General features: G+C 37.7%; 2 protein-coding genes across 2 annotated transcripts in view; one reads left to right on the plus strand and one right to left on the minus strand.

The window, feature by feature from the left end:
• Positions 1 to 14,594, minus strand: part of LOC136256238 (uncharacterized) — a 32,968-nt gene that overhangs the window by 10,593 nt on the left and 7,781 nt on the right. Inside the window, exon 2 of the mRNA XM_066049171.1 lies at positions 5,330 to 5,701. Within this exon, the coding sequence (XP_065905243.1) occupies positions 5,330 to 5,687 (358 nt within the window). The 5' untranslated portion in view covers positions 5,688 to 5,701. The remainder of the gene's footprint in view (positions 1 to 5,329; positions 5,702 to 14,594) is intronic.
• LOC136255229 (uncharacterized) lies at positions 10,786 to 12,856 on the plus strand. The gene is made up of 2 exons (XM_066047956.1): positions 10,786 to 11,254; positions 11,688 to 12,856. Exons 1-2 carry the CDS (start codon positions 10,786 to 10,788, stop codon positions 12,854 to 12,856), a joined length of 1,638 nt encoding a protein of 545 aa, XP_065904028.1.

Here is a 14,594-nt window from a genome sequence, read left to right on the forward strand (position 1 = left end):
TCAAAATCGTTGCCTTATAGCATGCTTTGAAACTTTTAAACTAGGTTATAAGTCCATTTCTAGCTGGTCAGGAAACCATACAACACAATCTCATTTTTGCAGTCACATGAATGTATTTCAAATATACACGTGCAATCAAAAAAATCTTTCAAAATTTGGTAAATAACCTTTTAAATACTTCTAATGGAGCCAACATTTCAGCATCAAAAGTACAGGCATAATCCAACAGAAACAATATATTGCACATCTATGGCTTCATATACCATGACCCTCCATGCTTTTAACATGCAAGCTAATGACCTGAATGGACACCTCCCTTGATCAGCTTTTGGATATGACCATCCCTTTCTCATCTATTCAGATGCAAAGTTTGTCGCCTTAAACCACTTAGATGAAGCTATTACCATGCTTTACCAATATTAATTATTGATTATTGTGACACTGTGTTGGTGCCTACTAATACTGGTCATTTCAAATTAAAAGACTAGAGAGACTTCACTCACATTTTTCAATGATTGACTCTACTAGTCTATAGAACAGCTAAGTGAAAAAAATCGTTCACTTTTTGATAAAAGCACCAAATTGGTACAACATTTGCTTAATTTATACTATTTCATATTAGATACGATGCCATTAAAATTACTAATCATATCACGCTCAAAGAACCTGAAAAGTAAAATGAATAGAAAATGTATCAGGGAAGCCATAAAAGTACTCAATAGTAAATCAATATAGATTCCCATGAACTCTCTGTAAAACATACTCCACAAGATGGCACCGAGCTAAATGTTGGTCAACATAAATCCCTAAAATATCATACAGTAGATACTTGTCTCAGTGGAACACTTTCGAGTGACAAGTGGCAGCTTCTGACTGACTTAGAAAATGGTGTGGGTGTATTTACAGCACAAGTACACAGAAAAAATGGAATTTTCAATTAGAGTAGGCACCATAGCACATCGATAAAGGTACTGAAATGAGTTGGAGTAGTGCACGATATTAAATCACAAGTAAAACAATAAGAAGTGTTATGTTGCATGCACCCCAGTAATTATCATCTGAAAAGTGAAGTATCCATTACGCTTTGTTGTTGGCTATGTCCAACCCATTACACAGCAGTACAAATTAAGAACTGTTTGAAAAGCACAAAATAGCCACTATGAAAAATAGGGATGATTTCTGCTACGAAGGGAAGCCATCAAGTGCTACCGCCAAATCAACACTTTTTGCTGTCAACAAAGATGAATAGTACACAAAGGAGGACACTGGTAAGTCCATGAAGAATGCATTGTATGTACTGCGGTATGCCAAAAGGCACCTGTTGGGCCGAAGTGACGTCGAACAGTGAAAAAATCAAGCCTATAGCCTTAGCTGTTATCGAGTTGCGCTTGTCTGAAGGGATCAGTCAGTCGGTCAGTCAGTTACTCAGTCAGTCAGTATAAAAATTCCATTAAATAAATTATTTTTAAAATTCCATAGCAACTTGTTGAAAGCGTTTTGTGTCGATCTGAAAGCTTGTTTGGGCTTAGCTTTACCTAACCAATACTGCCTTGTCGTCATTAGGGAAAGTCGAGGTTAGTTTTTGGGTGATGTTATTTTGTGGGCCACACCTACTCCTTTGTGGCCCCTACTGTACAGTACGAAACTATTGTACTGTATGATAGTAGTAGATAGATTGATTGACTGTGGGTTGAGTAAAACGTCATCGTGTCATCATACCTTGCACAAAATGTAAACCCACAATCACTTTCCACATTGTTATCTATAAAAGAAAACTCACTGATTTGCTCTGCCTCTCAAGGGGAGGCATAGCAGATTAGTGATCAATTGTGAGATCTGCAATGCTACTCAGCACATCAGTGGTCATTAGTGAGGTGTGCTGTGTGTTGACTCCCTCAACTGGGGGACATTGGAAACAGTGGAAATTGAAAACTGAAACTGAAAACTGAAATGGAAAAACTGAAACTGAAAAACTAAAATTGGTCAAAACTTCATATTAACAGGTACCTCTTAATAAAGACCACCTCTGTAATAAGGCCACCTGTATAATAAGATCGCCTCTAATAAGACCACTTCATTATAGTAGTCATGTCAAGTAGGTCCAACAAAAAGGCCATTAGGTGTACTCATAATGTAATGAAGTATCAATCAATCAGACAGTACTTAAAAGTTGAAACGACAGCTGCAGGGTTGTACATAAGGATATACTATCTTATCATGCCAAGACCTAAAGTCCATGGTCATGTCACAATGAAAATGGGGTATAATTGCATGCATAATCACTCTGCTGATACTGGATTTCTCATGAATTGTGCATGATTTAAGAGTTGCATAGTTAAATTAATGATCTTGGACTTTGTGTCTTGGTAATAGTTAGACACTCGTGATAGGTGTCTTCAAGGATTTAAAAACCTGTCAATAATTACCTGCGCCTCAGTAATTACTGATGTCACCTCAGGTTTTTAAATCTTCGAGGATGCTTATTACGTGTGCCTAACAATTATTAAGACACAAAGTCAAGAATCATTAATGTTGATTTTGTAACTATGCAACTCCTAAAATCATGCACAATAATATTCATGAGAAATTCATTATCAAATTCAATTATGCATGCAATTGCTCCATTTTCATTTGTGACATGACCATGGACTTTAGGTGTTGGCATGATAAGATAGTATATCCTTTTGTACAACCCTGCAGCTGTCATTTCAACTTTTAAGTACTGTCTGATTGATTGATACTTTATTACATTATGAGTACACCTTAGCTATATTTTTGGACCTACTTGACATAGCTACTATAATGAGGTGGTCTTATTTTAGAGGTAGTCTTATTATAGAGGCGGTCTTATTATAGAGGTGGTCTTTGTTAAGAGGTACCTGTTAATATGAAGTTTTGACCAATTTTAGTTTTTCAGTTTCAGTTTTTCCGTTTCAGTTTTTCAGTTTCAGTTTTCTTCAGTTTTAAATTTCCACTGTTTCCAATGTCCCCTCAACTGGAGACATGCAGATGCCCATCATAGTACTGTATAGAGACCACAAAAATTTGGGCATGGCCGATGAAAAAACATCACCAAAAAACCAGCCAGATAAAACTAAGCCCAAACAAGCCTTCAGATCGACCCAAAAAGTTTTTAAACAAGTTGCTACGAAATTTAAAAATTAAACAAAATTTTCTAGTGACTGACTGAATGAGTAACTGACTGATGCCTTCAGACGATAGCGGCTAAGGCTATGGGCTTGATTTTTTCACTGTTTGATGTTGCTTCAGCCGGACACAATGCCTTTTGGCATACCGCAGTGCGTACAATGCATTCTTCATAGTCTTACCAGTGTCCTCCTTTGTGTCCCGTTCATCTTTGCTGACAGCAAAAGGTGTTGATTTGGCAGTGATAGACATGATAGCTTACCTTTGTAATGGAAATCATCCATATTTTTTCATAGTGGCTACTTTGATTGCAGTGGTGCTTTTTGAGCAGTTCTTGATTCATAATGCTATGTAACAGGTTGAACATACACGCTGTAGCTGATAACGAAGCATAATGGATACTTTACTTTTCAGACAATAATTGGTAGCTGGGGCCCGTGCCATTTCATTCTTTTGATGTGGTATGCGTGGGTTCACCGACCATAATAATTTTATTTTACAAAAAAAGTTAACAAACAAGTACACAATTTTCAACTACAGTAGAGACCATAACACATCGATAAAAAGGACTGAAACAAGCTGGAATAGTGGACAATGTTAAATCACAGTAATACAATATATCCCTACTTTTTGTGTACTTGTCTACTATATAGAAGATCTCTAATAATTTTAGAAAACCTCTCCAGAGGTCTCATCATGATTTTAAAGACCTCATTATCTCCCAAAGGTCAAAGGATTTTATGCATACCATTTTCTAATTCAAAATATGGAGCCATCACAACCCTCATTATTTTTTAGAATTAGTGTCAGGAGAAACCATGCTTGCATTGATGAGCTGTGTAGTTCTAAGATTTAAAAAAAAACTGGAGAGTATGTTTTGCTCATTTATTTAATGGTGAACAATGCATCACTGTTACCGTAATATGATTTAACTATTGAGATACTTTAAATTTATATATTTTTAGCACAATTATAAGTGCTGAAGGTCTGTAGGACACCTGGTCCTACAGCCTGCTTAAAGTTAAAGTCTGTTTGAAAAGGTGGAGAAAAGAGGGAAAAAATCATAACTGGACCTGGGCAGCCTCAAACCTGCAGCCATCTGATTAACGCTTGAACGCTTACAGGAGTCTGCCAGGCAGTTGGGATGTTTTCTCCTTGTCAATTTCATGTATATGTATCCATAGGAACTCTAGAAAGTGACTTATTATCTCAAAGTACCCAAATGGACATAAGTTTATTTATTAAGGCTTTACAGCAGAAGTGCTAAAGGTTTGTAGGACACCTGGTCCTATAGCCTCTTTAGTTGTTACATAAAGTATGTTTGAAAAGGTAGAGAGGAGAAAAATCCATGACTGGACCTGAGCAGTAGGCATGAGGCTATTATGCTCCAAAAATTGAGCATTATGCTTTTGAACAGTGCTAAAAAAATCACCTATTATGCTTTTGAGAATTGCCCATTATTCCCTAAATTATGCCACCATAGTAGGCTAATAATGCCAGCTTATTGCCGTATCAGACCATTTAAATTAATGTTTAAGCTTCAAATAATCTTGAATTCTTTAGCTGGTTGCTGTATTAGAGTATTTCATTTTAATGTGACTGCTTTATTAGAGTAAAATAATATTCAGTGACTGTTCTATTAGAATTTATGACTGCTCTATTAGAGTATCTCGATCTTTTTTAATGGGATTGTGCAATCTGCAGATTTTCCTACTGTTAAAGCTTTATAATCAGCTCAAAATGCTAGCATAATTCCTGATTCCCACACATACCTATTATGCCCAAAATTATGCTGGCATAATCGCTGCATCCCTACTGAGTAGCCTCGAGCCTGCAGCCATCGATTAACGCTCGAACGCTTACAGGAGTCTGCCGGGTGGTTAGGATGTTCATTCCTTGTAATTTCATGTATATGTATATCCATAGCAGCTCTAGAAAGTGACATATTATCTCCAAGTACCCCATGCGGAACCAAATAGACATTAGTTAATTTTATTAAGGCTTTAAATAAGCAAACAAGTAAGCAACTTGATTTCTGTATATTTGCTTCTCATAAATGGAAATAGAATCTAGGAATGACTGAACATTGTTTCAACTGTGAGTTGCATTCTTCTACAACATACATACACACTGCACACTATTTAAATTTACTATGAAGTATCAGTACAAGCAGTATACTGACCTGTCAACTTTCCTCCAGTTGCACTAGCTCCATCCATTCCACTAGTTTTAGCTCCATCCTCTAACTTTTGTCTGATGTCACTGGCCAATTTCTTTAGCTGCTGACTGTTAAACTGCTCCATCACTGTCAACAACTTCTCTAATGGTCCTGTATCACCACTATCCAAAGGGGGTTGAATCACACGATCTAAGAAGTACTCAGCTGCCTCTACATCTGTTGGCTGGGATGTCACCCTGGCCTTCACATTTCCAGGAAAGATGCCTTTCTGAAGTAATCTTACAAAGAATAAGGTGTCTTTCACTGGCAGACTGTTGACAAGTTTGGGGCTAAACTCATAGTACACATCCAGTGCAGACATTTTGTTCTAGTTACCTGTAGTAGTATCATCATGAACACATACAATTATACAAAACAGTAAAAAAATACAATTTCTAATTATTTCAACCTTCTAAAAAGCTGTCTGTCCATCCATCTGTGAGCAAGCTATCTCTCCAAAAGTTGTACCAAACAACCTGCATATTGCCACTACCCAAACATCTACAGGTTTATTCCTAGGATGTTCCTATTGTTGTAGAGAGCCAAAACCACCATTATCACACGTAGAGTTACTTGCCATCCATGCAGGTTGAACCAAGCAGTTAATATATTTTGTGCTAATCCCAGTTAGGAAGCTACATTCAAGTACATATTTTAATACCATACCTGTTTCACTGCCCATACAAAAGTCTCAATAGTAGTGGTGAAATTTATCCCGTATTTCACTGACAGCAGTGAAAAAGTTGTAATTGCAATTTCATTGGCTAGAATTTATGTTAACAATGTAGCGCCAATTAGTGTCGACGCGTGTTTAGTACATAGCGACAAATTGCGTACATGGCAATGCTAATGCACAGCATGCATATATGCAGCGAGTATAGTATTAACTGGGAATAGCATGGGTAGCAGTGAAATTTGGGATAAATACCACTCTTGTTGTATTGGAAATGGTAAATTTCACTCGGCTTCGCCTCGTGAAATTTATCCCCATTTCCAATACAACACTTGTGATATTTATCCCAAATTTCACTGCTACCCATGCTATTACTAGTACATATACCACCCTATACATGCCCTCAGAAATCATAGCCTAATGCTGTATATATGCCGAACTTAGCAGCACCAATAGACCTCAAGCCTTCTACATCATTGTTCAATCTTTTCAGTAATTAATTGTATATTGATATTGCAAGCATTTACACAATTTTTTCATTTCTATTCAAAATCAAATGAATAGCAAGTGTATATATGAAGTTTTAAGTATTGCATACGTATAGTACAGTGAAGGGGAATGGCAACTGTTGTAAACAACAATCATCATATGAGTGATGGTCTGTGAATGTAAACAGAAATGGCTGTGATTAATAACCAACCAACACAGTCATTTCTTTTCCATCTCCTTGGATTTAGCTTTTTTTTCACCGTGGCTTTTTTGGAGGCCACACCCTATTTTTACAGCTTGACTATTTTGGTATAGATATCACTTCTTTTTGTAATTATGTACTCCAAACCTGGTATATGGATGGCTTTGGGACTTTGCTTTACCTGTCATTTTTCTTTACTGCAGAAGGAGGAAGAGATCCAGAGTAGGCTTGAGTCTATTATGCTCCAAAATTTGCCTATTATGCTTTTTGGCATTTTCTCAAAATTTTGCCTATTATGCTTGCTTTTATGCTTTTTAGAAATGGATTATGCTTTTATTTTGTGTGCTTTTTCTTGTGCAGAGAATTTCTTTATATGATAGAATGTAAATGGAGAAGTGTCAGTTAAACTGCAACATACAAATAATAGCAATAACTTGAAATTGGGATGTACTACAGAGTTGGTAGTAGGGATGCGACGATAGTCATGACATATGACAATTTGTGACATAAAGCTCCATGATATGATATGACATAGGCTTCTTTATGCCATGACATAAATATCTCTTAATAATGCACTCAAATTTGATTCAATGAATATGAGAAAAATTCACAAGATAAGTATGAGCAGTGTTGGTTGTTGATGTCACAGTTAATACTGCTGATGTTTAAGTTGAGATTTTTGCATGTTTAAATCAAAATAGCTATAAACTTTCATAAGTAACAGCTTCAGTTGTGAAACTTTAAAAATTACTTATGTTGTGACATATGGCATGTCGTGACATAAACCTCTATGATATGTGACATAAAATTTTCTATGCCATGGCATCCCTAGTTGGTAGGCATATTAGAGCAGGGGTGCATGTCTATAATCCCTCAAAAGCTATAAGGATTCTCTTGTCTAATATCTTTGTAGCTTTGTATGCAAATAATTATGTAGAAAATATTATGCTTGGTTTCTGATTGATCTTCTGATTTGTAGCAATTGCCATTCAAAGGACAGCAACTGCTCAGTATAATATGTGACTTGCATTTGCAGCACCATGCCAAGTACATATTAGCCTCCTGGGGACAAACACTTCTCATTCTCTCTGTTGCATGTGATGACTGTTCTATTAGAGTGTTTGACTTACTGTTCTATTAGAAAATTTCGATCACAGCTGGATCATTTTGAAATATTTTCCTGGTTTGATATTAACCCCAATCTCACTGCAGACCTGCAGAGACTTTTCACTATTTGCAATGTCCAGACATTCACTAGCTATACTGACTCACCACTAACTTTACTGTCATCAGAGCTTCTATTGTATTCTCTCCAATCGAGCTACCAATAATCATAATCATCATATAACATTTTATTCAAAATCAGACGATGAGACACTTATATAATACCAAATACAATGATTGAAACTCATCTAAACTGCTTTGCCATGCCTTGGTACTAGTTGGCACATGACTACATGTGTGCTATAAAACTCAAGCCCACAATGAAAAGCATTCATTTCGTCGAGTGCAAACTTGTAGTAGCTAGCTATGACTGTAGTGCATTTTCCACTCTTTGTCAAGGATCATTTCACCATCCAAAACAGGTTAGCCATTGAATTTGTGACTGTTATAGCAGAAGCTATACTTAGTGTGGCAGAAATTTTCCCATTACGTTCTTAATTATACTCCATTATGTCAGCATTATATGCTTTATGCTTTTCATTCCCTATTATGCCAAAAATTATGCCAGCAAAATCGACGCAAGCCTAATCCAGAGCAGACATTTTATTTGTGGATAAGCAAAAGTATTACACAAATTTGTTATTACTACTGTATGAAATTATCACATGAACTCTTCTCTATAGGTTGACTTGTTTGTAGCTGAGATATCTACAGGGGTGACTTGTTTGTTTGTAGCTGCATTCTCTATCGGGTGATTTAATTGTAGTTGAACTCTACCAGTTGACATTTTTTAGTTGAACACTCTACAGGTGTGGCGTCATCATGTGATTATCATTAAAGCACACGTGCAATATACAATCATTATCTAATTATGAAAGTGAACCTATTACATAGCATGCATGGCTTATTACAGTTTGTGTATCCATAATAGTCTTATGCCACATCTCCTCCTTAAGCTCATCAGAGCCACAGGCAATCAGGTGGCCTGATGTCTGTTCCTGTTTGTAATCATGTCTGCATTCTGTGTCCTTCAGTAAATTGGGTTTTGCACCGATTTTCGTGTGGTGAGCATTATTTAGAATTCCGAAACAATGCCAAAAGGGCACAAGGATAAGAACCCTAAGGCAAAAGGTTCAGCTGAGCCGTACCCCAAGAAAGGAGGAAAGACTGATGGCGACTCACAGGAGGAAAGCTTGTACTGTGATAGATGCACCAGTGCTATTGATCAATTAATCCAGTGTGAAAAATGTGAAATGTATTTGTGCGCAGCCTGTGAAAAGATTCCAGAAAATGTGATGACAACAGTGGGTGAGTATAACCAAATACACTGGTTCTGTCAATACTGTGATGTACTTGTTAGCAAAGCTATTGGCCAAGCTTGTACAATTGAAAGTTTATCCCAAGCTGTTCAAAGTAGTGTGTCTTTGTGCTTAAAGGAAGTTGTTGATCAATTTACAGAAGTGGTCAATCAGGCAAAAGAATGTCTCAAGCCCAAAACAGCTTCACAAGAAGGTCCAATAATAATGGAAACCAACGACAACTTTGAAGGCTCTCAGCGACAAAATACCAACATTATTCAGCACCCAGTTAAGGGCTCTACTGATATTTCAACTGCTCTAAGCTCTGTACTTGCAGAAGAGAAGGAAAGAAGTAAACGACAACTTAACTTGATAGTCCACAACCTAGAAGAAGCCTCCGGGGATGATGCAGAAGCCCGCAAGCACCAAGACATTAAGAAAACTGCAGATATTTTTCGGCATTTGGGTGTAAAAGCAACAATTAACAATGCTTTACGACTAGGAAAGAAGGGCAACAAAAGCAGGCTCCTAAAAGTAACCGTCAACTCTGACAAAGAAAAAGCAGCTATTCTACGTTGCTGCACTCACTTACGTCATGACTCTACTCCAAGTAGCTTTCGTAAAATCTACATTACACCTGACCTTACCCCACAGCAGCAAAAAGATAACAAACTTCTTAGGAGCAAATTAGTTGACATGAACAAGGAAGGAAATTTTTATTGGATAAAAAACGGACTGATTGTCCGGAGGGAGGAGTAAAATTCTCCCCCGGTACAACCTCAACTAATTGTAACACTGAATCTGTGACTACCCTTGACTCTCTCCTTTGTTTACAAACAAATGCCAGGAGTATTTTTAACAAGTTCAGTGAACTTCAGTTACTTGTTTCTCAACACAATCCCTATATCATTGGCATCACTGAAACCTGGTTAGACAGTAGTATTAAGGACTCTGAAATCTATCTAGACAACTACAACATCTTACGAAATGACCGATCTGCTTCTCGCGGTGGTGGAGTCCTTCTATACGTCCACAAATCACTCATATGCTCACCTTGCCAAAAGCTTGAAACAGTCAACTTTGACGAATCATTATGGTGCTTAATCTCTCTACCTGCCAATAACACCCTGCTTGTTGGACTAGTTTATAGATCACCCTCCTCTACTGAATTAAACAGCTCTAAGCTCCTAGACATAATTCACACCATCTCCCTTCAGCAAAGTTTCAATCAACTTTTACTTATTGGCGACTTCAATCTCCCAGATATAGAATGGGTCAACCATTATTGTTCCAGTAGCCCTACATCATTCTCAGCCAAGTTTTTGGATGCAATGCAAGACTCTTTTTATCCCAGCATACCACTCAACCTACCTGCCACCATCCTAGTCAAAAGTCTTCTATTTTAGATTTAATAATAACAAATGACCCTGATAATGTCGCTAACCTTGTTCACCTACCCCCACTTGGCTCTAGTGATCATGATTGTTTGATGTGGGAACTTTGTTGCGGAGCAATACACAAACGGAGTAAAACCACTAAGTCCTACAATTATTTTAGAGGGGATTATGATTCCTTGAACAGTTACTTCAAAGAAATGGACTGGTCGTCAAGATTTGAAGGTCATGACATAGACCATAACTACAATTTATTTGTTCAAGCTGTATCATCAGCTATTGACATTTACATTCCTAGAGTTTCTAAAGCTAACAAAGCTAAGCCTTCTTGGTGGTCCAAAAGATTATCAGTCGCTGTTTGTAATAAGAAAAGATTATTCAACAAGTGGAAAACCACCAAGACTAGTAGTGACTATCAAACCTATGCTCAACATAGAAACACAGTCAAATCAATGATAAGATCTTCCCAATCTAGTTATGAATCAAAACTGATTCAACTTTCACAGACTCATCCTAAAGTGCTATATCACTACATAAACAGCAAACAAAAAAATCGATCAGACATCACTCATTTGCAAAAACCTGATGGTACAATAACTTTATCTGATGCAGAAGCTGCTGAAGAGTTAAATAGCTTTTTCAAGTCCACTTTTACTTTAGAAGAGTCAAGTTATATTCCAGCCATTTCAACCCGAATTTCTGAAACACTGTCAGACATTAACATATCAGAAGAATTAATATTTTACAAACTACTTTCCTTGAACGGAAACAAGGCCCCTGGCCCTGATGTTTTACATCCTCATTTTCTGAAATCATGTGCTGCCTCTTTAGCTAAGCCTTTATTTTTACTAACAAAGCAATCATTGAACTCTGGCACACTTCCAGACCTTTGGAAGAAGGCTCACGTTACACCTATTCTTAAAAAAAGGCAGTAGATTGCAACCATCTAATTACAGACCAATAAGTCTTACGTCACAAGTAGTTAAGCTTATTGAATCAATAATAAGGGAACAACTGTGGGACTTTCTTGACCTACACAGGGTACTCAACCCAAACCAGCACGGCTTTGTGAAACTTAAATCATGCTTTACCAACTTACTAGAATGTCACAGAAAATGGTCTGCTGCTGTTGATTCTGGGTTTGGTGTTGACGTTATCTATTTGGACTACTCCAAAGCCTTTGACTCCGTCCCACATTTACGACTTATAAGTAAACTACAATCTTATGGTATCAATGGCAACCTTCTCACATGGATAAAGAACTTTTTGATTGGTAGACAACAACGTGTGGTTCTTAATGGTAGCAGTTCTAGATGGGTGAATGTTACAAGTGGAGTACCACAAGGGTCAGTGCTTGGCCCACTTTTATTTATCCTGTATGTTAATGACATAACTGATGGACTCCAAAGTACACTAGAGATGTTTGCTGATGACTCTAAACTTTACAGAATTATCCAAACACCTCAAGATGTCAATATTTTACAGGAAGACCTTAATTTTATCTCGAACTGGTCAAGACTTTGGTTACTGAAGTTTAATACTTTAAAGTGCACCGTGATACACTTAGGTAGAGGAAACCACAACACCTACACCCTGTACGATCAGGCCTCAGGAGCTCATAGTCAGCTAGAATTAACAACAGAACAAAGAGATTTAGGTGTATGGATCACACCAGACATGGGCTCAAGTCTTCATTGTCACAAAATTGCAAGTAATGCTAACCAAGTATTGGGAAGACTGAAGCGTAGTTTCAAGAATAGATCAGCACCATCATTTACACTGCTGTACAAAACTTTAGTTCGACCGCACCTAGAGTATTGTGCCCCAATTTGGAGCCCTCATTTAGCAAAGGACATTGACGTACTAGAAAAGGTTCAAAGAAGGGCTACTAAGCTGATACCATCTATCTCTACACTATCTTATGAAGGTAGACTTCAAGAACTAGATTTGCACTCACTTTTTTGTAGACGACAAAGAGGAGATCTAATTGAAGTGTTTAAGATACTAAACTCATACTATCAAATTGACCCAAAAGATATCTTTACATTACAACAAGACAGTGTTACCAGGGGCCATCCAATGAAACTTTTTAAACAAAGAATTTGCAGAAGCATTGGTCAACACTTTTTCAACTTTAGAATAATCCAACAATGGAATGACTTATCTGACAAAGTAGTTCTGGCAAAAACAATATCTTCTTTCAAACACTCACTAGACCAATATTGGAGAGAAACTGGACATGGACATTGTCAAAGGCCTTTGGCCTATTAATCAATTTTGTATTTTAATTGTCCATTAAATAATAATAATAATAATAATAATAAATTCATTTGGAGGAACTGCAGTTGACACAGGCTCTGGTGGGGACTGATCTCTTCCATCTGTCCTTTGATTCAAATGTTGTCTATTGTGTCTCATGAGTCCTGTAGGTGTAGAGACAATGTAGGATCTTGGATGGTTAGAGCTATCCTGTATTTGGCCCGGAACTGGTGCATGTTCTGATGTCAGCCAGGCTGGGACGTCAATATCCAAAGGTTCTTGATCTTTCACTCTGTGTTGCAGGTCATACCGTCTCTTCTGTTGTAGCTTGTACTCTGTCTCTTTCTCGAAAAGTAGCCAAATATGTATGGCCAAGTAGGTTTGAGTTGGTCTGAAGCTTGAGGTATGTCTGTTCTTACTTTTCGCCCCATAAGGAGTTCTGCATGTGAAAATTTGCACCATGGTATGGGTGTCGCCCTGTAACTAAGTAGAGCCAAATAAGTGTCTGTGGAATTGTTCAAAAGTCCTTTTACTGTCTGCACCATTCTCCCCACAAACCCATTACTATGAGGATACTTTGGACGATTTGCGTAAAGGAGTAGGACTCGGCAAACTGCTTCATTTCAGTAGACACAAATTGAGGACCATTGTCACTGCAAAGAACAAATGGTATATATACCATCGAGAGAGAAAATGGCCTTTAATGCTCGGATGATAGCTACGGAAGTTGTGCTGGTTAGTTTGACTACCTCTGGGAACCTGGAAAAGTAATCAACAACCAGTAAATAAGAAGTGCCATTCAGTTCAAATAGGTCAGCTGCAACTGTTTCCCAAGGACGAGCAGGTAAGGATGAGCTCATCAATGGTTCTTTGCGTGGTGTAGCCATTTTACAACACTTGGGACAATTTTGTATCAATGTTTCCATGTCTTTTTGATGCTCCTGGCCACCAGACAGAAGTTACCAGTCTAAGTCAACATCATTGGATCCCTTGATGACCTAGGTGAATTCTGGTGAGAATCTCTTTACGTAAGTGGCTTGGTATCACTATTCTGTTGCCAAAAAAGTAGGAGCTCATTGTGAAGACTAAGTTGACCATAACATTTCCAGTAAACCATCAAGTCTGTGGGCACCTTGTATTTATTTGGGCAACCATGTTTGCAGTAGTCAATGACCTTGCTACATGTTCTGTCTTCTGACTGAGCTTTGGCGAATGTAGAGAGCCATTCACTACTGGCAGGTAGCTGTGAAGTAATTGCTGATATGAAGTGTTCTACATCTTTGTGCTGTTCGACTGTATATTTGTCTGGTTGATTCGGTAGAGGCAAATTTTTTCACATGCCCAAACTGTAGTTAGAGACTCCTTTTCTATTTGAGCATAGTGCAGCTCTGCCTCTGACATAGCTCATGAGGTATACACAATTGGGTGCCACTCACCATTCCTCTGTTGCAGAAAAATTGCTCCCAGCCCATAAGAAGATGCATCAGCTAAGACCTTTGTAGGAGCACTGGGGTCATATGTCATGAGAACTGTGGGTTGCATAAGTTCCTCCTTTATCTTAGTAAACACTTTTTCTTGGGGTGGATCCCATGACCACACTTGTTTACCTACTGAGCAATTCTCGCAATGGCTTTATGGCGGCCAATCTAGGAGTGAACTTGCCCAAGTGGTTAGCCATTCTCATAAATCATCTTAGCTCACTCACAGTAGTGGGAGATAGTATCTCTGCAATTGCTTTGAGTTTATCAGG

This window comes from Dysidea avara, chromosome 5 (assembly GCF_963678975.1).
Source record: "Dysidea avara chromosome 5, odDysAvar1.4, whole genome shotgun sequence".
NCBI lineage: Eukaryota > Metazoa > Porifera > Demospongiae > Dictyoceratida > Dysideidae > Dysidea > Dysidea avara.